A 27,900-nucleotide genomic window follows, 5' to 3' on the forward strand; every position below is an offset into this window, starting at 1 on the left:
ATCACATAAAAATGTGACAATACGCTAATGAATGAACCTATTCCAATACTTTTATACCTGTCCCGTTTTACATGGTGTACACTTACGTTTGCCAATAAACATCTCTGTTCTAGTTGTTTGCTAATTTGTGTGAACAACAAACCTGAGATCTTTCTACGTTGACAGTTATGAATGATTTGGCACTATTATTAAGTCAATAATCCAATGGTTCAGTTCACTGAAAAGAACCTGTGTTAAAACAGTAGATTCAGTTTCAGTTCACATCAATCTAATTCAACAGTCATGATTCATTATTTATTTTTCACACAGTTCATCTTTTCTTTTTCTTTTTTTTCTGAATCTGACCTAAAAAATAACAGAAAGACTTCATAATCAAAAAGAACATAAAAGCAGAGAATATCTTTTTAAATCTGTGTTTATGCTCAGTCTGATTAAGTGACCCTCAGCCACTGCAGGTGTTTTTCTCTGCTGCACAACAAAAATACTTTTGAAAAACAAAGACTTGCTCAATCTTTAGAACAACAGCAACTAAGACATAAAAAGACACTTTTGTCAATCCCCACTCCTTAACACAGTTTATCACTAACAGAGCTCAGGTATGAACAAGCTACATCACAGCCTCATGCAGTATTACAGTGAGATTTGCATAAGTGCTGCATTTCAATGTAACACATTGAAGTACACCATATGGACAAAAGTTTGTGGACACTCCTCCTAATTATTCAGTTCATGTGTTTCAGTCACACTCATTGCTAACAAAATGCTAAAATCAAGCACATAGCCATGCAGTCTCCATTGGTGAGTCTGTTTCCAACACAGGATCAGCCTTGATGGCTTCATAGGGGCAGACAGTTATCTGCATCATGCTCTTCCACCTTCTGTTCTCTAGGTTCAAAAATCTCCTTACTACTATTCACACTAAGCTCTATTTTTAACATAGTTTTCTGTGTTATATTTACCACTTCTTTAAAGTTCAAAGATGTCATATCAGGTGTCTGTGTCACATTTACAAATTTCGTAGGTGACAAAAATGTCGTCACTGTTTTATTGGCAAAGACTGCCCTTGGCCCAACCTCACTTGTAATATTTCCAGAAGTAACAAAATTAGAAATTGTCGTCTTACCTATAGTAGCATTCATCCCCTTCAAAGTCGTGGCTAAAGTAATAGCCTGAATTGATGTATTAACGCTCTTAGTTGTTTCTGGAGCTAAAGTAGTAAGCTTCATCGATGCAATATTCACCCTTGGAGTGGTTGCTGTGGTGAATCGTTCCTGAACCCTTGTAGCAACCATGAAAACTCCAGTAGCACTCAAATCTTTTATCACAACTACAACCTTACGAGTTATATAACCCTCTCTCCACACATTTTCAAATGGAACAAATTTAAACTCTGGCTCAAATTAAGTGCATGTGTTCCCCTTGGTCTTCCCATGTAACATTACACACAAAAAGTGAACAATCATCCCTAACTTTAACCACCTCCAGTCATTAAACAACAGATCATTCCTCTGATCACGAGGCACAGTATCAACTTCAGGTCCTGTTAACAACACATCTTCACCACAACTATTTTTCCACTTAGGAGGATTATTACCACCAACATTAAACCTTCCACATCGACAGGGGAGATGAACCGCTCTTCCTAACTTAGCTCTGATGGCCGCCTTCAAAGGAGTTGACGTCGTCGAAATCATCTGAGGCGCCAACGTAATTAAACGCGACACTTTTATACCTTCAGTAATCTTCAATGCTAAAAGAGTAGAATTCCCTGAGGTCACTTCAACCCTAGTCCTCGTAACGTTTTGGTCTGACCCTTTTCCAAACTGGTCTTGGACCTCTTCGTCTAACTGAATCTCTGAATTCTCCTGCAGCGGAATCACAGCCCTTTGAAACCTTTGGCGCTTCTCTTCTTCTTCTTCTGCATGTTCTTCCACATTTTCTTCTGGCTCTCTTGAGCCTTCAGCATCTCGACTCTGTAAGCGTGGCGCCTCTTCCCTTGGCGCTTTGACACAATGCAATAAATGATACTACGTTGGAGACCCTTTAACCTGGACCGCAGTTTCAGTACTGCGAACAACTTCAAATGGTCCTTCACGGCGTTCATTATACCACTTCCTTCTAAATACCTTCACGAACACCTTGTCTCCAGGTTGCACTGTGCTCCTCTTTTGCTCATCGAGCCTCTCCTGAACTTCCTCTTTTCTTTGCCTGTCAAAAATGTACGTACATATTCTTTCTCCTTTGTAATCTTTCTCCCAACTTCCCCCCTTGCAACATGAGCTAACCCCTGTGCCTCCTAAATCATCAGACCTCACTCCATGTCAGCACTGACCTGCTGCCTGCTCTCTTTGTCTCTCTCTCTCTCTCTCTCTACATACACTTTTCTCTCTTTTTCTCTCTTTCTATCTTTCTCCTTCGCTCATCATTTTCTCTGTCTTTCTCTTTCTCCCCTCCAATTCTCACACATCATAGGTGGATAAAGGAAGAAACAGATCAGAATTAAGTATCAAATGAACCCACTAGGTATTTTTAACAACACAATAAGCAATTCAATATGATTCATGCACGTTATCTGCCAACATTTAGGTCATTTTTATCTACAACAAATGTTCTCCTCCTTTAAACACCAAGTTATCATCAATAAAGAAATATCAGTGTATGTCACTCTAATAACACCTTAAATACTTATTAAATTTTTCCTTACCCATGCACACAAACATCCCCACTAGCCTCTCCACTTCTCTCCACAATCATAAACGTTCTTCCTGGGGGCTCATACAATTTACCCCTACAAAAGTCCCCTCGAAAGAGGCTCATAAGTTTTATGTAAATTCATAAAGTCCTCTTTTCTGAGGCTCATACGTCTTATTAGATCTGAAAATGTCCCCCAAAGAAAGGCTCATAAGTTTTATACCTTCATAGGACTGACGCAGACGATGACGAAGAAGTGGTGACAGAAGGCGAACTGATGGAGAAATATCAATTTTGAATATCTACTCTTATTATAGTCTTAACATTTATTTCTGTTACTATTTTGGGTATTTAGTAGTCTCTTACTATAGAGTGGGATGATAACAGGGGGAAATAGAAAATGTGGTTTATAACTTGGAATAAGGTGAAAATATGATACTGTGAATTTCACATTTACTTATAAGGTGTTAATCTGTATTTGATGTTTCAGTTTGCATCTGTTGTTTTTGCAAAAGATACTGGTTGGTGGTTTTCTTTTCTTTCCTTCAAGAATTATGTTGGGGGAAGACCACTGTAAGGGTGGTTTGATCTTTAGGGATCCCAATGTGCATGGACAATAAGAATGGACTGAAGGACTTTGAATAAGGACACTGTGATACAATGCCCAGGAGTCAACACATCATCGACACTGAGAGTCGACTCTGCTAAGGAGCTGCAGTGTGATACATTTTTATGTCTTCTTATATATATTTCCATAGTATTGGATTTTGTTCTATTATATTGTAATTTGTGATATTGATAGAGGACATTTATAAGGAAGTGATAATCTTAGTAAGACATACTAGTTGGATTGAGTGTTTGAGTTGTTTACTGTATGAGTAGTACTTAAATTTATAACACTTTCTTTGTTTAATTGTTTGAAGACTGATGTTTTCTGTTATGAGGTAAGTACATTGGGACCTCAGATGTTTTTTTTTTCTTTTTTCGGGTGCTTTTTCGGAAAGGTCCATTGAAAGGTCCGATGGGTCGACCAGCCTGAATGTGGACATTGTTTTGATTTTATTTTCTGAGGTTTCCATATGTATTTGCTTAAGTCATATCCATATACAATTTGTCAAAATTCCTCCTTTTTAAAGTGGTCTGGAGTACTCTATGTGGTCGCCTAAGGCAGAGGAGCCGTGAGAGAATATTTCCTGTCTAGATTGTTTGATGGACAGGTTTTTTCGCTCTCCAGAAAGTTGTTGTATTGCTAAATTCATGCAGTAGGAAGCATGTGTAGGTGGAACTGTCATTTTGTTACAACTGCATACATGTATGTGTTACTTTTTGTTTTTTCGAGACTTTGCGGAAGCCTCGAAGGGGGACATATGAGGTATATTGAAAAAGAGTGGCTTTGTAAAATAAGGTAAAAACACTCTTAACGTTTAGTATAAGTTGATACTGTAGTGTCTGAAGTACCATGTGTCCTGTTTTTGCAGGTTGGGAATGTTTAAGTTAAGGGGGTCCCTGGTCCAAAGACCCCCATAGGGAGTGGGCCTCTCACTTTCTCCCTTCTTCTCCAAATTCCAAACAGATGAGATCCTTTTAATAAGGACCATATGTTCTGTCTCCTTTTTCGAAAACAAGTACCATATATAAGCCGTTGGCTATAGTGGTCTGGGGGGGACAGACAGTGCTACACAGTGCTTGATATGATACTGTTTTACTTTGTAATAAACATCTTATACAAGGAAGACGGTGTCAGCGGAGTCTCCTTCATCATCTTCACATGGTCGCTATTTAATAAACAACAATGCTATTGTATGTCTTATTTAAACTTGTCAATAAATCTGCTGTAGGTTGTTTTTCTGTTTATGTAAAGAAAGTAACATTTATTAAAATCAACATAAAAAATATATATTAATCAACTGAATAAAACATTACATTATTGTAGGAAGCAACTACTTTAGTAGATCCTCAACAAAAGACAGGCAAAGATCCGTTGCAACTGGGCCAAAGTTGTGCATTTTTAAAGTCAGATCTGGGCCCAGCTCCTCGAGGTTTCTTCTCATCGTCTGTATGGTTTTCCTGAAAAGAAAAAAAAAAACAGAACAACAAATTTCTTCATAGTCTGCTGGAGTTGTTAAGCATGTTAAAGTACACCCATTTAATGGTTTATTTTATAAAGCATCATATAGCTCAATGTTTAGCCCATACTCCAGTACATGACCAATACTCTTGTACTGTACATGAACTAATATGAGGTGGGAAGTCTTCAGGAGTGTGGCATTTGAGATGTTTGTGGTTAGGCTGGACCCAAACACAAAAATCAAGGTCCTGGGCTTCTACCTCTGCGAGAACACCTGGGTCTTTGTCTTATTTGGTTGTGCAAGTAGCTCTCTGGGAAGGTCCCAGTTTCCAACCTATACAATTATAAAGATGAACAATCAACCTCAGTGGTATAAAACCACCAATACTTTGACATTATGTCAGTGAACGTACTATGAAAATGTTAAATTGTACATTTGTATTTAAGCCATAAAGAAGTACACGTCCTGATCAGGGTTTCGAATGTGTTAAAACATGTTCTAAACATGAAGTCTAATAAAAAAAAAAATAACATCATCACTCCTGAATGAGTGAGGCTAGGGAATTATTTTATAAAAGTTTGTTGTTTGTGAAAAACAGCAGAAAAACACAATAACATATGCAATAGACTATACTCACTGTATTTTGGCTTTTTTATTGAATAGAAGTTTAAAAGTACATGCTCATTGTGGCATGCATCTGCCCCTTACATGCATCTTACATGTTTGATCTTCTTTACAAGAATTCGAAAGGGACATTGTTGGAATCTCTACTAATACAAAACAAATAGATTTTTATTTTAGTCAATACTAAACACCAGATCAAATGATTCCTTTAAGTAAGGCCAGGGCCAGAGTGGGACTTGTTAGGCTATTCCTAACAGCCTTACAGGCATCACCCTGCATATTCCAACACTAACCACCAATACAAAACAATAGCAACCAATAAGAAGCCAAAAATACAGGTTACTGCCACAGCTGGCAGACCCAAATGAAGACGATATGAAAGTATGAAACCAAAACAGTTTTTGCCCTAAGTACAGTCAAGACTTGACAAATCAGGAGGCACCGGATAACATCATCCAAGTGTCACTTGAAGAAATAATATTGCACAAAAATAAGCCGTTCCTTTTAGAATGTAGGTGATGAAAAATTCACACATGGTCACGGTTGATTTAAAACAAGGTTGAATACTTCGCCTGAATAATGCGCCTGTGATGGACTGGCGACCTGTCCAGGGTGTTTCCTGCCTTTCGCCCAATGACCACTGAGGTAGGCTCCTGCACTCCCCTGTGTGTGTATTTTAAGATCTTAATTAAAGTGTGTAAGTATGTGAGATTGGATATGTCAGGTTATCTAGAGCAATGGCTCTCAAGCCCAGTCCTGTGGTCACCATGTGAGCTAAAACTGGATCTTGGTTGGATCCAATAGGAGAGGCCCAGTCCCCTGATATAAACCCCACTGAAAACATGTGCGGTAAGTTGAAAAGGAGAATCTAAATGAGAGGAACTTGGACTCTGGAGGATCTGAAGAGATTCCTCAATTAGCAAGGGTCTCTATTTTTAAATCTCAACACACATTGTAGGACTCCTTGATGTTCTGTTGGCAAAGGGAGGTTGCACAAAGTATTGAATGCAGATGGTGCCAATAATTATAACACATGCAGTTTTGTTCATTTTTTATAGGGGGTTTTGTTTTCGTAAACTACATTTACTTCAATTAAAGGTTAAATTTTAAAAATATTTTCTGTGTGAGATTTTTAACCATTTAAACCAAGGGTGCCAATAATTCTGGAGTTTACTCTATTTATTACTTTTTCTTAGAGTGCCTTTTCTGGAAAGCAGCTAGAAAGCAGGAACATCATAAATGAGAGCTCAGTAGATGGCGCCAGTGTTCTAGGAGTAAGCCGTCTAATCTGTGAGTCGTTCATCTGCTCATCGTTTACAGCACTGCACACATCCTAAACCAATCAGATATGTATCTGATCTAGGACCACATAAGTGGCTCAGGTAGGAATCGGAAAGATCAGATTTGTGTGTCCATACAGCTCTGAAAACGTCAAATCTGTGTCGCATTAGAGTAAAAATCTGATTTGTGCCTCTTTAGCCTGTTAATGTGAACATAGGCTTGTGTGCAGCTGCTTAGTCATGGAAACCCATTAATGTTGCTCATGAAGACAGTTTGGTACACTGTAGTGAGTGATGCAACAAAAGATTCTACACGTTATGCCCTGCAGCACTTGGAACCATTCGCTCGGAACAACACTTAGTTTTGTTTTTGCTGCACTAACTAAAAATCAGGGGTAAGAAGCTCCCCTATATAAATCCTTCATTGTCATCTAAATTTTACAGAATGTTTACGTTGTATTTCAAGTCATTTCTAGTTATAGCTTTTTGAAGTTATTAATCGAAGCAAAGTATATATTTAAATTACATGGAGGCCTCTATCAATTTATGTTAATGATTTCACTTTATTTTATTAAACTATGACAAAAGGCCAATGACAGTAAAATAGAAAAAATGAAAAGTTTTGCTTGTTAATTAAATACTTGTGACATTTTATTATTTAATGACTCATGTATTTATTACATCAGCAACAGTAATGATAATTTAAATATACCAACATTTAATTGGTAAATAAAAAATGACTAGTCCACACAACCAATCAATTTGTGGTATATTGAATGCCTTAATAAACTGAAAATGGAACCATTTACAGAGCCCACCTGTTAAATCAGCTTGTGTTGAGACCATGTGATTTTTTTTTTTTTTTTAGATTAGGCTCCGATGCTAGCTCCTTGCTTAATTCTAAAAGTGAGTGACCTCTAAAAATAAGTGTGTGAATGATTTAAAAAAAGGTAAGTAAACTGTGTCATATTTAATATGCAAATGGTGTTGAATTGTGTTTACCACTACATGCTTGGTTATGTTCACACTTAATTGGATTGGTCATGTGCACTAATCATTTTAATTTACCAATTAAATGTTGAATGCCACTGCTCTTTTTGTTGATCTTGTAATAATCCTAATATACAAATTACGTGTAGCCTGTGTAGTGGAACACCTTCTGTTTGTTTTTCTTTGTGTGCTACGTCAGTAATTAGGATGAGAGCAGGCGTGAACAGAGCCACCTGGGGTTTTTGGGGCAGGCATATATACAAACACCTTGGGGCCCTGGTAGCAGTTTTTGGTTCATTGCTGCTAGGCTAAGTTGGCGGGCGTGTTGGTGTCAGCATTCCTTGTTAGAACCGCGGGTTCAGTTTTCATTACGTCAAGTGTCGAGGCGCTGGTGGACGGGCGCTGCTGAAGCTTGGGTCCTGTTAGCTTTAGCCACTTGAAAACTGCAGGTTTTAGTTCATTTAGTGTGATAGCATGGTGAATTTGGAGCAAAGCCAGCACCAACTGTAGCGTCCAGTTTACATCATTGGCCCTAGTACCCCAGATTGATTACAGCGTGTCCTGTGCCAGTTGCTGTTCTCTTACCACTTTTATTCTTTGTTTCATTATTGAGTTTCAGTTGTGATGCTGCTCTAACTTTAAAGGAAAGTATTTTATTGCCTAAGCTGCCCTCTAGCCTGTGGCCATATTGTGTGTGCAAACGGGTGTTTGGTGTATTGTGAGCCACTGGCTAGAGGGATTGCAAATTCTTTTAGTTATTTTTTATTATTATGATTTTTTTAGTTATATTCCAGTCTATATGGGGTTAAGTTTAATCCAGGGAGTTTGGGACTGAGGAATGTTTGGGGATGGATTGCTGTGTTCACTAGAATGGTAGACATTGGACAGTCAGTGTATGACCTCAGCTTCCTTTAATAAAGATTGTCTTTTTGTATTTTCCTGAACCTGCATTTGTGAAGTTACTACGGTCAGCGCTCCCCTTTGCTCTAGGTATAAACCAAGGGGTGGCGTAGTCTGGTTTACAATAACGGGGGTCGCCACATATTAAAATCACAGTAAGCATGCAATAAACCAATGACCTTTTTACTGTTTCTGTCTTACTGTCATTATTTTGTTATAGTTTATTAAAATGAGGTGAAATCAAGTCAAAGTTTATTTATATAGCGCTTTTTACAACAGGCATTGTCACAAAGCAGCTTTACAGAAGAATCTGGGTCCGAGCCCCAATGAGCAAGCCAAGAGAAAATTGAACCGAGGATAAGGTTTTGATTTTATTATAAAATATTAAAATACAGAAAAGGGGAAAAACAGGTGAAGCAATGGCTATTATTAAATAGTTTGCGTAGCCGCAGCATCAGGAGGGTCAGTTCATGCAGGTTGTTAAGATAAATTGATAGAGGCCTCAATTTCAATTAAATATATAAGATACAGTTGATATAGTTGGGGTAATGACATCCGTAAAGTCATAACTAGAAATGATTTGGCATACAAATTAGACATTATGGAAAACTGACCATTGAAGAAAGATTTGCAAGTGGAGTTTCTTAGCACGGGTAGAGGGACATCTAGGGAACTTTCTTTTTTGTGTTAAAAATAACAAAACAGTGCTGTTCCAGTTTATTTCCCCTAAACATACATAACCCTGTACATGGAAACCCATGCATAAATGGAGATATGGCTTAGCTTTAAATAAATGGAGGGTTTCTAACCCCATTCTTTTGTCCGTCATCATTTCAACCTGTCACCTCAAAGGCCCCCACATGAAAAATACACATCCCCTATATTAAAACAAAAAAAAATATACCTCTGAGAGTACAGGCACTGTCACTGGGGTGGTACATTAAAGGGTACATCTTCAGTAATGTGACGAGGCAAAATGGTACTATATTCTAATGCAGTTATGCATTAGCTGCATTGACTCTGCTTACTGCTTAAAAAAGTTATAAAAAAATGTCTAAAAAATTACCCAAAAACAAAGGTTATTCCATCTTTGTATAAAACTCAAACTTTAAAAATACAATTAATTAAGTCAGAATGCAAATGAACTTGATGTAAAGCTTTACAAATATCGTCCAAGGACCAGGACAAAATATGTGTGTGCCACATAAAGACAAATCAGGTTAAAGCAAAGCATGTCAAACCCCTGGGTCAAATGCAGCACTATGGCTAAAGTAATATATTGGAAGATACAGTAACAAGTGTGAAATGGCAGTGTAAATATCAGAAACTTCAGTAGAAACTGGAGTTCAACTGAAGCTGTACCCCTGAACTAAGCTATTCTCTTCCACTTTAAAGACAAACAAGCAAGTCATTGAGGGGGCAGACTTATAATATATAATTGTTTTTTTATCTGGATTTCCTGTCTATCCATTCTGCTCTTTATGCAGGCTGAGACAATAAATATACTGCTCAAAAAAAAAAACAAAAAAAAAAACACTTTTTAATCAGAGTATAGCATCAACTCAATTCAACTTCTGGGATATTCATCTGGTCAGTTAAGTAACAGGGGGGGTTGTTAATCAGTTTCAGCTGCTTTGGTGTTAATGAAATTAACAACAGGTGAACTAGAGGAGCAACAATGAGATGACCCCCAAAACAGGAATGGTTTAATAGGTGGAGGCCATTGACATTTTGTCCCTCCTCATCTTTTCAGACTGATTTTTCACTAGTTTTGCAGTTGGCTTAGGTCAGCGTCACTACTAGTACCATGGTGCGGTACCTGGACCAAGGGTTTTTTCCCATTGAGATCTGATGTGTTTTCAAAGTGTTTTGAGCAGTGTATACTGCTAAGCTGATGTGCTGGGGTCATCACTTCAATCAACGTGCAACTCTACACAACATAGAAATAAACCCATTACAAATTAGTGCCATGACCCAAGTGAATGGTCAGCAGACAGTAAACTACCGTGCATGCTGCTAAGTGATGACTGCATTGCAGGAAAGGCCCAAGCTCTGCAGATGAGGAATCCTTATCCACTAGTCTTCTTCTAAAGATCTGATTTAAACCTTGCAGAACGAAGAACATTTTGGTTGTACAAACAGCCTACATCTGAGGAATTTCTGAACAGGCACAATGTTTTTGTTTTTTTTCTCAGCACAGAGAGGCTCAGGTGTACCATATTTGAGTTGGAGGAGTTTATGAGAGTTGGTGGCAGAGGTACTGAATGGGCTCAAGGGTTGTGTGAGAGACATTAAAAGGTCTGGATGCACAATAACCGTCACTGATACAAATGTACTAAGACAACATGTCGGTGAGCTTTGGGTTAGGCTAACTCAAGCAGCAGAAGTAGCCGAGCAAAGTGTTAGGAGTGAAGGGTAGTTAACCAAAGTATGAAACTAGCAGTCATGTTCATTCAAAATTGTCCAGACAAAAAACTTTGTTCTGGCGCTTAGATGAGTTGCTCAGGAAGCCCAAGGCAAACAGATGACACCTTAAACAACATGCAATGTGCTCTTAGCACAGTCTCAGGAGGGTGAGGGTACCGACAGCCAGACCAACTCATCATATACTGGTAACAACTGTGAGCTGGAGCAGGCTCGATGTTTTGCTGAAAATGCTGGAAAAAGCTCGTGAGTAACTCTCAATCTGCCTGCCACCCGCTCACTAAAAGTTCAGCCAGACGCCCTCGAGAACACAGCAGCTCAGAACACACCACCAATATTCACTGCAGCATGTATAAACTTCGCTTTGGAGGAGGTCAATGCAGGGTCTGATGATCCACTGATGGCACTGAACCTGTTTACTCTTACTACTGTGAAACTGTATCAAAAGACATTGATTTTCCAGAACACACTGATAGCAGCACAATGTGACAGATCGTTCTACCCTACAGTGTTGAACTGCAGCGGCTATTGTATAGTGGGTCTATGGCGTCCAATATATTATTATTCTGGATAAAATAGGTACCGTGAACAAACACAACAAGTGCTGAAAAAAGAATTGTAGAATCATTATGTAGTAGCATTATGTAAAACCAGCGTAAAGGCCTGATACAGATATCTTCAGGAAAATGCTGTGGATCTTAGTTCTTAGTTCCAATTAAAATAAAATATTTACATCAAGGGTAAATGTCTGATTGAAATGTCTTCAGGAAACCACTGCAGACAAAATACTTAAAATTACTTAAAATACGTAAAATTCTATAGATCATTTGTTGCAGTTCTAGTACTTAATACTTTTATAAGATCTTTTGAGCAAGTTTTATCACCATGCTGATACATCTGTTTGTGTTGTTTATCGTTGAAATGTTTCCGTGTTCTTGTAAGTGAAAGGAAAAGAAAAACACACCAGCGCCTGAGTGATATAAAATATGTTGACTCTCAGGTTTCAAGCATTCTTACAGAAGAGAAGCAACATCTCAAATTACTAACACTTCTCCACACTGAGAGGCTCCATTTCTCATTATTCTAAAAGGTAAGTAAATGTAAAGTTCTTCATGTGTAAGACTAAGAATTACATAGTGTAGCATCAATTTCTGAATTTGTAAATGTTTGTATCAGTGTCAGAAGAAATCAAAATACAGAGATTGTCAGTTATTTAAATAACTAAATTTACTCACTTACAGAGTTACTGTTTTATGGTTATGGGGAACTCCAGTACTTGCAATACTTGCTTTTTTGACCTGACACCTTTTTAAACTTTTATTTTCTGGCAGAAAATACAATCTTTGAATATGAATGAATGACATACATGCTTGGCATTGGGCAAAGTGACCTTCAGAGCATCCCATTCTTTTTGCAGTGTTTTTCTATGGAGCTCTTTGTGCATTAGAATGCTTACATCAGTAATTAGTGCACCTTAAAGTAGCTGAATTCACTATTTAGAAGGAGCATCTGGATACTATTGGACATGTAGGGTATTCACTATAATGTTTGATGTTACTGAGTAAATATCACAAAGTTATTATAGAGATGTCATTCTAGTGAAATAAAACTAAAAGTTATGCCTGTGCTATAGCAATAATCACAGATTTTGCATTTCTCCACCGGGAAGACAATGTTTAAACCACGGAAATACTGTCAATGGGGTCATATTTTGGACAGGAATGGACGTTGCTGTTATGGATGTAATCCGATGTGAGTAGAATATTTTTTTTATAAGTATTTTTCTTTACAATACTATTTACTCTAGTAGAAGTAAAATTAGACATTTAAACAGTTATTTGAGTATGAAAAAGTGCCAAGCTCATTTGGAAGAACTTAAAATTATGCACACTTTAATTTTACAATCACATGCCTTTCTTCTACATTCCACAAGCAACACTTGTGCCTTGTTGTAGAAGATCCAGAGCAGGAATTTACCTTTATAAATATAATAACATTTCATTTTCAATATCAGTAACCCCTCAAACATTAGATTTTATTGTTCTCAAAGGAGCTCGATCTCTTTTGGGAAGGCTATACTCTTCCTGGCTCCCTGTAATTTAGACACTGATGTCACTGCTTTTGGAAGCTTGTATGGAAAATATGTCTTGAATATACAGCCATGCAGGGGTCATTTCTATCCACAGCACTGTCCCCTGTTTCAGCCATTGTGGTAATCCTGTTTTAAGGCAAAATCAACACTTCACTTTCACAAAGCGAGTTCACTCTAAACGCTAGTTCACTGTATGTATGTGACTGGCTGCGTTTGATTGATGAAACAGAGGTTATAGTCAGACAGCAGGTAAAAGTGGCCCATATCCAATTTGCTACCCCAAATCTAATCGTGTTCTGTGGTTATTCATGTTGGCCATTATTCATCACAGTTTTGTACAGTCAAATCTGATTGCAAATGATTATTCGTGTTATTCATCCATTTCATCTTTCATCATTTTCATCATCTTTATAAGTAAGATCAAACTCAGTATGTGTAAATTTAAGTGCAAGAGCTTGATTCGAGGTTAACTAACCAAAACTATTAACAATGTCGTCTATAATACAAATAGTAAGAATAAAAATAGAACGGTAATACTAATAATTTGTGCACATGGTAGTTGAGTACAAAAGTGCATGTACTTATATCACATTTGTATACACAAATGCTTCAACTATTCCATGTTCCATTTTAAGACATAAGATGAATAAACGCTTCATTCTTTTCACAAAACTTTAAACCATGTGAAAACTTGCTGTTAAACATGAAGGACAAACAGCAGACATGGAAACAAGCTCTTACAGGAATCAGTCAAAATAGTGAATTTCTGTGCTTATTTTAATCTGATCAAACAGAGAAAGGAAGTTCAGTTTCTTTTGTTTACCTGCCATGAAGAAGACCCCTTTACTTCCTTTGCTTCTCTCCTTTTTTCTAAGAGTGCTTAAAGTAAATACGATTTTGAATAGCTGTTAGTTTGAGTTCCTATGTAAGAAGGCTCTGTGATTACTTGTTTACACAGCTCACACATGTCTGGCTCATCCTCCAAAGCAAAAAAATGTGAAACATAATTTTAGTAATAAGTGTTTTGGTGATGTTACCATAGAGTCTGTTCCTGTGCTTTATGATGAAGATTGAAATGGACTGACATAAAAGCTGCATGAATTCCTATCTGGCTGTTGCATTGATGCATATCAAATACGCAGCAGATTTCAGTTTGTGTAACTGGCACAAATCAGAATTGAAAACATCAGATTCAATGTGTTTCCTGCTATTCACACTGCAACTCAAAAAAACAAATCTGTGTCACATATGAAGAAAAAAAATTGGAATTAGGCCATGTTTACCTGTAGTGTGAATGTAGCCTAACAGATAACATTCATCTATACTCTTCTGGGGAAAAATGTAGACGAATGTAAGTAACCGTAACAGAGTAAATGTTACTACCTACGTCTGGATGTGTAAGTGAAGCAAATGAATATAATCACACTTTCTATTATACTTTTAACTACTTAAGTAATTTCTAAGAGTCTTCCTGGTCTTCCAGGCCTTCCAGGTCTCTCTGGGTTAGCCGGGTTCGCCAGGCTCGCCAGGCTCCCCAGGCTCCCCAGGCTTCCCACGCACCCGTAGCACCTCCAGCACCCCCGGTGCCCGCACCTCCCCCTGCACTCCCAGGTAAGCATCTCACACTACAGTAATACAGTGGTGAAATATGTTACTTTAGGAACATAATCACACTACACAATCACTCAATCATTCTACCATCTCAAAAAGAAAAAGAAAGCGTTTTTTTATTGCAGATCTTTTTTCTTTCAAGTCATTGTAATTTTCATTTTCATTTTAATTTAATTTAATTTTAATTTTCCATATTTTTCACACCCCTTAAACACAGATATTGGCTCATGAGCTGCTAAAAAGTTGTCATTTTATTGTCTTCCTACTGAAACATATGCATAAATTAGGGCATAAATGATGATCATGTAAATGAGTTACTAGCAGGCTGGCACTTGATTTCCTGCACTGAAGCGGATTTATCATTTGCATTCAAATCTCCACTCATTTTCACATCGCACAGAGCTTTCATGAATAAGAGTGTCATTGAACACAGTCAAATGTGTTTTTTTTGGTTAATAAATAAGTGCCTTTATCTTTTTAATGTGGCTTCTATGTGACATCAGTCTGAACAGATTATGCTTTTTAACTGACCTACATGAGCAAAAGAATGCGCAAGAAAGTTTAACATGTGTGAACTACTCTTAAATGTCAAGGATAGACAGCAGACATCAAAAGTAGTTTACAGAAAATAGTAAAAAGAGTTTTTTCCAGGTTGTTAAATGTTTATGCTCAAATCAGATTCCATGAAGTGAGCTAACTCAATAAGCCAGACTTACTTCAAGAAGCCCAGCTAATTTTTGTTAATGTAACACAACAGAACTGACCAGATGTTTGTGAATAGAATTAGAAAAAGAGGCTTTACTGGTTAAAGCATTGTCCAAACTTATTGCCAGGAAATGGGTCAGATCCAAAACAATCCAAAAATACCAAAAGACAAACATAACAAAGCCGACAAACAAGATCAAACAGGGGAAGAGACAAAAGGCAGTGTCGACCACCACCAGCACAGCCAGATGTAGAAACAGGAGCAGACCCAGAGCTGTCGCAGTGCTGGCTGGAAGGAACTCCACCACGATGAGGAACAGGACATGAACTGGGGACAACCCTCCTAAGATGACCCCTAGGGCAAAGGGCAGGTTTGTTAGGATGTTGGGCGTCGAAATCCACGATCAATCCTGGGCCCAGAATATCACGTGCTGATACCCAACACTATTCCTCAGGTCCATACTCCTCCCAGTCCACCAGATATTGAAGATATTGACGTCTCCGGGAGTTCAGGAACTGCTGAACAGTGTAGACTGGGGCTCCATCCACCACCTCTTGTGGGGGAGGGATGTCATCGGGCAACACCTCATCGAACTGAACTGGTTTGAGAAGGGAGACATGAAAAGAACGAGACACATGACAACAAGGTGGCAAATCAAGTTTGTATGTGACATCATTAACTTTCTCTAGAATTTTAAACAGGCCAATGTATTTAGAATTTAATTTCTTACACTCTTCTGCAAACCTGAAGTCCCTCATAAGAGTGCGTCTCACCCCTGGTTCTTGTGTCGCTGAAGAGCAGTTTCAATTCTTTGGTGGTCTCCTCCCAGACTCATTCACTGCGCTGCATCCACTCATCTACAGCCAGAACATTAAAGGAGACACCTGTCCACGGGGTTACTGGAGGCTGGTAACCCAGAACACACTGATATGGTGTAAGTCCCGTAGCAGAGCTTATTAATGAGTTCTGTTCCATCTCTGCCCATATTAAGTATCTTGCCCAGTTAGTATGATTATTAAGCCTCAGAAATTTTCCTAACTCTTGGATCACCCATCCAGATTGTCCACTGGACTACGGGTGATATCCTGAGGTTAAACTAATTGATACCCCTAAGTGGTCAAAGAAGGCTGACCAAACCTGTCATATGAATTGGGGTCCTCTATCAGAAATATATGATATAAATGTCCTCAGATATGCCAAAATAGCAGAAAACTTGATCAACCAATGTCTCGGCAGTCTGAAAAGCTGTGGGCAATGATGTAAATGGGATAAAACACACGCTTCGGGAAAATGTATCTATAATTGTAAGTATGCTGGTAAAGCCTTGAGAGTTTGGTCTCTAACTAAGTCTAGTCTAGTGCTAAGTGAGACCATGGTACCCGCTGGTAACGTCTTTGGGGTTTTACATTGTGAGCATGTAGAGCAGGAAGACATGGATTTATGTATATCTTTATTCATTGATTCCCTCCAATATCCATTTGAGAGGAGTTGTTGTGTGTGCGTTTCACATGGATGACCAGCAGCGAGGGATGAATGGGCCCCAGTTATGAGTCTGTCTTTAAACTCAGCAGGAACACAATTTTTTTCTGCAGGACATTGTTCAGGGACGGAAATGTTCTCTAGTGACCTCTCTATCTCCTCATCTAAGGCCCAGCGAATCGATGAAATCTGGATATGAGGCAGCAGGATAATTTTTAGGGCTCTGGTTTTTCTCTCCTTCGTCTGTCTCTTGGTGGATTCTTGAGAGTGCATCTGCTTCGGTATTACGTGATCCGGGGCAATATGTTAAATCTAAACCTAGAAAAGAATAGTGTTCAGACGTTTTCCAGTGCAAAGGTATTTAAGGTTCTTATGATCGGTAAGAACAGTAAAGAGATGATTAGCTCCCTCCAACCAATGTCTCCATTCCTCCAGTGCAAGTTTAACTGCAAGGAGCTCACAGTCTCCAATTTCATAATTAACACTTACGTTGTGCAGGAAAGAGTTGAAAATAGAATGCTATAGGGTACAATTTTGGGGGATTGCCAGATCTCTGACACAGGACTGCTCCTACACCAGTCTCAGAAGTGTCAACGTCAACTACGAACGGCTCTGAGGGATCGGGGTGTTTAAGAATAGGGGTAGAAGTAAGCAACTCCTTGAGTTTGTTAAATGCATACTCTGCTTGTTGGGACTAAGACAAACGACAAGGATTGCCCTTCAAAAGGGCAGTCAATGGTGCAGCTACAGTACTAAAATTACGAATAAAATGGCAATAGAAGTTAGCAAACCCCAGAAAACATTGCAAATCTTTAATGGACTTGGGTTTGGTCCAATTCACCATTGCTTCTACTTTCTGGTTATCCATTGGAACCCTGTTAGAACTAATGATGTAACCTAAGAATGCAACTGACTGTAAGTGAAATTTGCACTTCTCACCCTTAATATACAAATTATTTTCCAAAAAACAGAGCGGACATGGTTTACATGAGTGATAATGTAAGGGGAGTAGATGAGAATGTCGTTGTTGTAAGCAATTACAAAATTGCCTATCATATCACACTGTACATCATTTATGAAGGCCTGAAACACGGACAGAGCATTAGATAGGCCAAACTGCATTACTAAGTATTCATAGTGCCCCCTAGTGGTGACAAAAACAGTTTTCCATTTGTCACCCTTTCTGATGCATACTAACTTACAGGTACTTAATTATAGGTAATTTCGTGAAGTAGTGGGCCCCTCTAAGTTGTAGACTTAAGTGGCTCCACAAGATCAAAAAGGGCAGAGGCAAAAGTCAGATACAAAAATCTAAAAAACACAGTCCAATACACAAAAGGCAATACAAGAAAAATGCTTGGTAGCTCAGAAGAAAGAAGCAATACCTCGCATGGAAAAACAAGACAGGTGCAGCATATCAGTATTCTGGTGAAGGAAGACCGATGATTGGTTGTGGATGGTGAGTCGTCAGTCACATGATCTCCAAGGGAGTTCTGGGAGTTGGAGTTCACTAGCTGGTGGACGTGTGACAGTTAATTTTAGTTCCATGAATTAAGCTATCTTTATCCCTCTTGAAACTGAGTGAATGGAATGACATGGCTCAAAGAAAGTATTTACAGTGGACTTGTGCCCTGTGTCCCACACTCACACTGAGCTTCACAGCTGGACCACTTTAATACTGCACATGGACCCCAGACTGAAGACATTGCAGTCAGTGGATTCTGTTTAGCATCGCAATAGCAAGATTAGGCACAAATTAACAAGAGCAGATGTTAACATAAACCCAACAACCCAAGCAACAATATAAGGTATCGATCCACTTTTGACAAGCACAATGTTTAACACAACATAAATTAAAATCACACAGTGAAAATATACAGAACAAAGATAAAAAAAAAACAACAACAGCAAACTTAAAAACCAACATGGTCAGACTAAAGCACACTGATTTTTTTTTATCATTATGTCTCATCATCAAACAGCTATAAAATTGAGCAATAAAATTTTTTACATTTTATCCATGAATGATGGGCATCTAAAATTCACAAAATATTTTTCAAAAAATCAGCTGGAATGATAAATCAGACAAAAGACACAATGTGTATTTATGCACAAATAAACTTTCAAAATCATTTTAATTTTCACAGAATTTGACAAACCATGGAGGCCAGTGATATGGAGGTATGACCAGTGACTTAGCAGAAATTTATTTTTTCAAAGTAGATCAACTAATTATCTGATATGCCAGTCCATCTGCTAATTTTCTGGTATCCTTCCTACTTAGTGAAGCCCAGAAAGAGCAGATGCTGAAAAAGCTGAAGGAATTCCATCTTCAAACTCAAGAAATCAGTCAGCTGAGGATTCTGCTTCATGGACCTATTGGAGCAGGAAAGTCCAGCTTTATCAACTCAGCAAACACCGTCCTCCAAGGGTACAACACATCAGGTGCACTGGTAGATGCAGCAACTGGCAAAAGCTTCACGACCAAGGTAGTAAAAAGCCTGCTAGATATTCTTCATGCACACGAAAGTGTGCAATTTATTCCTGTCAGACTCACAAGGTATTCTAGAGGTCATGTGCCACTGTCTAAAAACTCTGAGATTAAATTCTTTTTTTCTTTTTGTAATGACCTCTTTTATTAAAGAATTCATGACTCTATTGATTAATTTTAATTTAGGTATCTTGGACAAATAACCAATACATTTATTAATGATTTTCTAAGTGAAAATAAGTTAAGAATAAGAGACCACAATTCTGCATTTGCACAAATGTGTATATTAGTGGCATCTAGTGATTCATATTAGCCTATATGTTACTCTTTTTTAAAAATAGTTTCCTTTTTTTCATAGAATTTGCTTCTATGTTTTGTGTCCAGTTCAAAATCCACAGGCTGAAGAAAGATGGACCAGGATCTTATTATCCATTTGTCTTTTCTGACATTATGGGTCTGGAACCAGGCACTTCAGAAGGGGTCCACACAGATGATATAATCAGCATATTAGAGGGCCATGTGAGAAATGGTTACACAGTGAGTTGTTAAACATTCCAAATTATTTACCATATTCTCAGAAATTACAGCATAGAGATATAATCAATTAATTATAAACAGTTAATTGTTTTTGACCAAAACCCAAACTAGTTATTGAGTCTGTTGAACAATGCTCAAACACAAAAAACAGCAATACTAAAGGTTTGTGTTTAGCAGAATTTAACCACATAACCAATTTATGATTATATTTCATTATTGAATGTCTATTCTGTGTACTCTGTGTGGTGCAGTTCACTTTGTGAAACTATTCCTTTAGAACCTGGTTCACATGGCTGCAGTCTGCAACCCTGTTTGGTTATAGTTTTAGTAAGGCTTCACAAACATATAGGCAGACACATTATAGCAGAACAGACATCACAAGTACAGTAGTACATAGCGTTTAGAAAAGCCTGCTGTCTGCTTTGCTGAACGTAATAAAGTTAATAAATTCAAAAGTGTTTAAATGTAGTCAGTGTAGTACTGAACATGATGTTATATGAAGACACTTTTTGTTCTTTCAGTTCAATCCTGTTTGTCCACTTGACAAAAAAAAACAATATTACAACAGCAACCCCGGCCTGAAGGACAAAGTTCACTGTCTGGTGAGCGTCCTACCAGCAGACAAAATCTCCATCATCTCTGATGAAGTGATCGTGAAGATGAAAACTGTTCGGGAAAGAGCTCGTAACTTGGGTGAGTCTTCATGTTTCTGTGTGGTGAAGAATAAAAATGAGAATTCATCTTTGAAATACACAAACAGTTAGTCTTCTCTTTAACAGACATACCCCAAGTGGTCATAATGCCCATGGTGGATACAGCATGTCCACTAGTCCATGAGGACCTGAAAAAGATCTACACCAGCAAGAAAATCAAGGAGAAGGTGAGTGAAGTAACCGTATTGTTTTTTTCCTTTTTGTAACTCAAGCCCCTCTAGCTCTAACAATAGCTACAAGAGCAGAGTTGGGCTCCTTTGAAAAAGTAATGATGGCTTGAATACTGAATACACTATTTTAGTATACAATTTACATAAAAAACATAAGTAACATATTAAGAATATATTTAGAATATATATTGATGTGGCACTTGAGGAAAACTGTGCTGTAACTGTTATTGAATTATCACTCGTAAACATGTTTACTACTGTGGAGATTAGTTTAATCATCCCTAAAAAGAGGTCAGCAATGCTGAGATAAATAACAGGCTCAAAACTGGCGATCAAATTCATTTATCAGTCTACTCAGGCCTAAGAAGGAACTTCAGTGTTTGTAAAGAAACTGGTAATTAAGTTTTTTTTTCTGATTAGCATGTTTGCTATGAGCATTTATTGTGTTTCTTTTAAAGATTGTTTATTTTTCATTGAATGGGTTATTTAAGTATTCTGAACACATTCTGTTTAAAATGTAAAGAGCACACAATCTACAAAATCTAACTTTCACTGAATACAGATTCATAATGTCTGTATTTCGAATATGTATTTCAAATTCTTGCATTCCATAACATCCCAACTCTGGCTGTTTGTAGAAGTAATGAATGCTGTCATTTTGAGATGCTGCAACACAAAGTTTTCTGAATTATCAACTTTGTAGAAAGTTTGGTGTGCAAGGTGAAATACGATGGAGTTAATTTTGTTCTAACAATTTTCGATAAAATGATAAAATCCACAATTAGAAGTATGTTTATTTTACAAAATGTTCCAAAAACAACCAATACAAAAATAACTGTAGGTGCAGGAGATGTTGGTCCTTGATAGCAGAGGCTTTCTTCTCACAGCCCTCTTAAACAACTTGTGGTTATGTAGGTGGTATCTGATTGTAGTTTGGGAGACATTCTGACCCCAAGACCTAACTAATGTCTGCAGGTCCCTAGCAGAATGGCTTTGAACGAGTGAGTACAGTCTTCACAGAGAAAAGAATAGGCAATATACTTTACCACCAGTGTCCATTTGTGATAACTCTATTTCTGAACAAAACACATGTTGAAGCTTGTTTGAAGTTTGCTACAGAACACTGGGAGAAGCTTGTAGATTACTGGGAGAATGTAATGTGCAAATCAAACTTTTTGGCAATGATATGATGAGGCATGTTTGAAGGAGAAATGGCTCTGCATATGATCCTAAAAATAGCATATATACTATGAAGTTCCTGGTACATGGTATGTGGCTGTTTTTTTTTTTTTCTCACAGTACCAGCTGAAACCAAATTAATAATTGGAAGATAAATTTAACCATGCACCAGTCTGTTGCCATCCACAGCACATGATGAGATGTGGGTGAGCCATCCAGCAGGACAATGATATGTAACATACTGCAAAGGAGACTGTCACTTGGTTATGTCAGACTCGGACAGAGTTCACACGCTCGCAGGCCGCACTTAGGTAAAAAGGGTTTATCAACAAAGGGAGTAAACGTAAGCAAAGTCAAAAGCCAGTCCAATGTCTAAAACCAATACACTGAAAGAGTAACCATGAGGAGAGTCCAAAGAGCAATGTCTAAAAAATGGAAACCGGAAATCACAACAATACTGAGAGGGCAAGGCAAAAAGGCAAGGTCGAAGAAAAACAAAGCAATGTTCATACACGAAATGGCAAATAGACAAAATGGAAAGCTTGGTAAGGCTCTGATAACAAAAGCAATACTTCACAACTAACCTAAAGCATGGGCTTATATACTAAACTAATGGGTAACCATAACAAGTTTAGAGTGATCAGTAGTCAGGTGAAGCAGAACTTTGAAGAGTCATGTGAGGGAGGTTGGTAGTGATGTGTGATCGGGAGTGGAGTTCTGGGAAATGGAGTCTGAGAGGCAGAGACAGTGGGAACGAGGAGTCGGGCATGGTTCTGGAATGAGGGCGCCCGCGACAACCACCACCCATGCGACCAAAGGTACCGGATTGGGGAACCCCGGAGCTGTCTTCTGGAGAGCGACTTCCTAGGACGGCATCTGGGACGTGGCGCTGCCTTATCGGGATTTCGTAGGGCTGGGCGATAAAATGCTAACAATAATTATTAGTGATTTAACTTTTCTCGATAGAACTATAAGAAATGTTTGATAAATTTTGGATATAATACACCATTCTCACACTTCCACGTTATAGCGAAAGCCCTGGTCGTGTTTTCTACTGCAAGGAAAGCGACACTACTCTGCTGTTGCCAGGAGAGGGCGCACTTCCAAGTTTTTAGACATGATTAGAGAGCGAGGGGGCGATGAGTAAAATGAGTCTTTAGCAACGGCTGAAACGTGAAGTTATACATTCCCTGTTTGAGTGGAGCGACCGGCGATCTGCTCTCCTGTGACCAAGTGTGAGTGACGAGACTGTCTGTACTGTACTGTCCTAAAGTGGACAAGCTTTAGCAGCGTTAAATCACATCTGCCCTTCACAACTAAAGCGCTGTTACAGTGCCCAAAAAGTCATATTTAAGTATTAGTGCATTCCCAAGCAACGAAAGTGAAAGAAAGAAGTGGGTTTATGCAATTTACAGCCCTGATTTAAACGAAAGTAAACTGAGGAAGCTGTGAGGCATTGGAAAGCAGGAGAGCGCTATCTTTCCAGGCTAGTTGTTTTTAGCAGCTGGCTAACTTGAAGCAGCGCTCCGTTGCTCGCACAACAATTGTTGTGAAGAGAATTGATGATACTGTAGATCAAAAACACTGCTTTCAGTTTAAACACACTTAAAGGAAGACTCTGTTTTTTTCTTAAATTTTGACTATTACAAAAACTGCGGCCGTGCTTTTCCAGCTGATAAAAACAGCTCACTAGACACTTTCTCCCACTCTCCCATGACAGATTTGTGAAATGTTCCACTGTTTGGCAAGTGTTTGTCATGTTCTGGTTTAAAACAGCAATTAACCACCCAGGAACAAAAATCAGCCTTCAAATTTGAAAGAAACAATGATTTGACTTTTATCGCAATATGTATCGATATCGAACAATATAAATTTTGTTTATCATGATAACATTTTTGGCCATATCACCCAGCTCAAGGATGGTGACTGTGGAAATCAGCCACCAAGGCCGGATCTAGCACGTCCTTGGCTGCCACCCAACATCACTCCTCGGAACTGTATCCCTCCTAAACTATGAGGTATTGCAGTTTACCTCCATGTCTCCTGGAGTCCAGCACCTCATGAACGGCGCAGACCGGGGAGCCATCCACCTCCAAAGGAGTAGGTGGGGCCACGACAGAATATCCTCAGGAATACCATAATTGTTGAATATGTGTTGGTAAATAGCCTGAGCAGTCTGAAATGCATTGAGGATCGAAGGAAATGAAACAAACTGAACACTGCAAGAAAATCTGTAAACTATGGTTACAATAGTAATGTTGCTTTCAGAAGATGGGATGAAGTTTTGGGGAATCCTCACTATGCTGGGACAGAACGGCACCGAATCCAGATTCTGATGCATCTACTGCTACTACAAATGGCAAAGATGGCTCTGGGTGTTTAAGTATGGGAACAGTGGTGAAAGCTCTTTTGAGTTCTGAAAAGGACTTTCTGCCCCAAACTAACCTCTTTGGGACTCCTTTAAGAAGAGCAGTAAGTGGAGCGGCGATAAAACTGAAGTTTCAAATAAACCTACAATAAAAATTGGCAAATCCTAAAAATCTCTGCAGTTCTCTCACTGATGCAGGAATGGGCCAGTCAACCACAGCCTCTACCTTGTGGTCATCCATGACAACCCCAGAGGCAGTTTGCAGGTGGAATTCACATTTCTGATCCTTTCACAAATAGTTAATTATCCAACAGCCTGTGAAGTACCTGATGAACGTGCTTAATGTGGGTTTCCAAATTAGGGGAATAAACTAGGATATCGTCTATGTATGCAATGTCGAAGTTCTCATTCATGTCCCGCATGACGTCATTAATTAACTATTGGAACACAGATGGGGCATTGGAGAGCTCTAGAGGTCACAAAAGTGGTTTTCCACTCATTTCTGTCTCTTACTCGAATTAGATTATAAGCACTGCGGAGGTCTAGCTAGTAAAGAATTTGGCTCCCCTGTCAAGGGCGACAGGAATTAGCAGAAGCGGATATGTAAATTTCTTTGTGACATCGTTGAGTGCTCTATAATCTATACAGGGTCTTAGTCCACCGTCCTTCTTTTTAACAAAGATAAAGCCTGAAGCTGAGGGGGGCATAGAAGGATTGATGAAGCCCTGAGCTAATGCTTCATTAACATACTCTTCCATGGCCTTCTCTTCCTCTAATGTAAGGGGGTAAACTCTGGATTTGGGAGGAGTAGCAGACTCAATCAGATCAATGGCACCAGTCATAGGTGCGGTGTGGTGGCAGTTCAGTAGCATTGACCTTGCTAAAAACTTTTGACAGGTCTGAGTAGACATCTGGGATCTGAGTAAACATCTGGGATCTGAGTGTCACATGCTATATTTGGACTTTCTATAGAAGTAGAGGTAAAAGAAATGGCAGGAAGAGCTAAACAGTTCTCTTTACAGTAGTCGGACCAGTCAGTGCTTTCTTTCTTGGACCAGGAAATTTGTGGATCATGTTTCTCTAGCCAGAGAGACCTAGCACTATGGAAAACTTGGATGATTTTCAAACTAAAAAGGTGGATCGAGGTGCATGGAGCTAGTTTGCAGGTCGACACGGTGAGTGACTTGGGTGATCGGGTCCCCATCCAGCACTGACACATGAAGAGGGGTCTGTAGAGGTTCAACAGGGATCTTGAGCTGGGATACCACCTGGATAAAGTTGCCTTCGGCTCCTGAGTTGATAAAGGCTGGTAAAACAAGAAAAGAATCTTGGCAGTAAATAGATAAAAGATTTCGAAACCAACCCCATTAGCATTCTCCACATGCTTTCCCGGGGTTGGCGCCTTATGCTTGTGTGTGCAAGCCGACAGTCACGTAACACATGACCCGTAGCACTGCAGTAGAGACGCAAACCCCCATGGAGACATCTCTCCTCTTTTGACAGCCTTGAGATTTTGCTTTGCATAGGTTCAGGAGATTTGCTTGAACTGGGACTGGAACTGGAGCTTGAGTTGGAGCTGAAGCCGGAACTGGAGATGGGTAGACTGCTAGGTGGTGGAACTTCTCTTAGCGCCGGACGTTTCTCCAGACTGATTGACATAGCAATTAGTTGATCTAAGGTCAGTTCATCATCTCTACATGCTAATTCTGTTAACACATCAAAATTCAGTCCATAACGAAAAGCATTCAGCAAAGCCGGCTAAAACCACTACTAGCTGATAGGGTACAGAACTCCAAGGCATACTGACTGATTACCTTGACAAAGCTGGAATAGGAGTTTACCACTAGAGCAGCCCTCACAAGGGTGATCAAAAACAGTGCAAGAGTCTGTAGCCCACTCCAAAGCTTTATTGCAAAGACGTGAAACCAAAAATGCTATTTTAGCCTGAACAGAGCTAGGGGTTGATATGCTAAAGAACATTGAGCATTGTAGCAAAAATCCACTACATTTCTCGGGGTTTCTATCAAATTCATCAGGCTTACTCACTGGAAAAGTGGAAAAGAGCTCAGACCATCATGGGAACTAGGAGACTGGGGAGCACTACCAGACATACATTGAATCTGGGTAGACAGATCCTTAACCCCGGTGATAAGTTGAGCCAATTGAGACTGTTGCTCTCCCTGTTGTGATTTTAACTCACCAATAGACTGAGTGAAATCGTAGAAGCTGGCTCTGAGTGTTAACAGCCATCTGGACAACATTGAGGTCTGCGATTTGCATGATGGCGAAGTATTCTGTCAGGATCAGATAGAATTCAGGTGCTCGCAGCCCACACTTAGTTAAAAAGGGTTCTGGCATATATTGTGTTTGTATTGGTTGAATTTGCATGAATTCACTTGAATTCCTGGACCGTCTGATTAATTTAAATGAAAAATGGAATGTTTAAAATGTCTGATATGCCAGTGCAACACAACAGATTGACTACACCTGGCATTATAGGGTTCACAGTTTGTAAAGGGGGTGTGGCAAAGACCTGTCACTCCAATTCAGTTGATCACTAGACATTAAAGGTGAACATTTTCTTCCAAGATCTAATTCCTGTAAACATGTTCCAAAAGTTAGAAGCAAAAGAAAGATCCAGAAGCAAAAGCATCATTTCAGAAGCAAAAAACATTACTATTTGATTTTTTTTCTTTTGAAATGTAATTTTTGGAATATTGTGGATCTTAATGTTATTTAAACATTATTAACTCAATTATTAACAAAATTAACTCCATAAACTGTAGAGAAACAGCAGAAATTAGAATGTGGTTCTTAATTGCATAATGAAACAAGTGTACAGAACAGATTTCTGTCATGTTTGTCCTACAGATGCAGGAGTGCAGTAACAGACTGGGGGTCCCAATGAACTGCATCTTCCCTGTGAAGAATTACAATGAGGAAGTTACAAATGACCTGCATCTGGATGTTTTGATTCTGATGGCTTTGACAAACATCATTATGTTTGCCAATGACTATGTAGAGGAGCAGATTTTTGCAGACAATGAATAAGGATAACAAGTTCAAGTGCAATGGCACAATGAAACCAGTTTCAGCAATAACATGTACAAAAGTGTGCCAGAAAGCACCAGAAGTCGCATATCATTTTCTTTTATTTTTGTTTATTCTCTCAGTTTATAGTCTTTATGGTGCATGAGGCTTTTTCTGGAATTTAATCTTGAAAATGTAAGAATAATGTTTAAAACTTTAGGATATACAAGAACAGACAAAATCTGGAATGAAATTTCAGTCTAAATTTCAAGCAGACAAAAAAAATCTATGACATGCCACGGAGATGACCATTGGCATGTTTACTGATAATGAGCTTGTGGTTCAGTGGTCTCTTACGGCCTATCCTACTGGACAACCTAAGTAACAGGTATAGATCTTTCGTGATTCAGATCTTACCTGACTGTTATCCGTTTGTAAATATAAACAATGAATCATCTATTTGTAGTAAAGTATGGTGTTCCACAAGGTTCTGTTTTACGACCTCTATTATTTGAATTATATATATGCTACTACATTATATATGCT

General features: G+C 38.7%; 1 protein-coding gene across 1 annotated transcript; it reads left to right on the forward strand.

The window, feature by feature from the left end:
• Positions 1–6,121: 6,121 nt before the first annotated feature.
• LOC118797988 (interferon-induced protein 44-like) lies at positions 6,122–27,375 on the forward strand. The gene is made up of 9 exons (XM_036557283.1): positions 6,122–6,153; positions 10,750–10,811; positions 11,113–11,224; positions 14,554–14,681; positions 16,184–16,296; positions 19,742–19,894; positions 20,416–20,587; positions 20,674–20,774; positions 27,196–27,375. The coding sequence occupies exons 1-9, from the start codon at positions 6,122–6,124 to the stop codon at positions 27,373–27,375; spliced, it is 1,053 nt and encodes a 350-aa protein (XP_036413176.1).
• Positions 27,376–27,900: the final 525 nt, after the last annotated feature.

Source organism: Colossoma macropomum, unplaced genomic scaffold, assembly GCF_904425465.1.
Source record: "Colossoma macropomum unplaced genomic scaffold, Colossoma_macropomum, whole genome shotgun sequence".
Taxonomy (NCBI): Eukaryota; Metazoa; Chordata; class Actinopteri; order Characiformes; family Serrasalmidae; genus Colossoma; species Colossoma macropomum.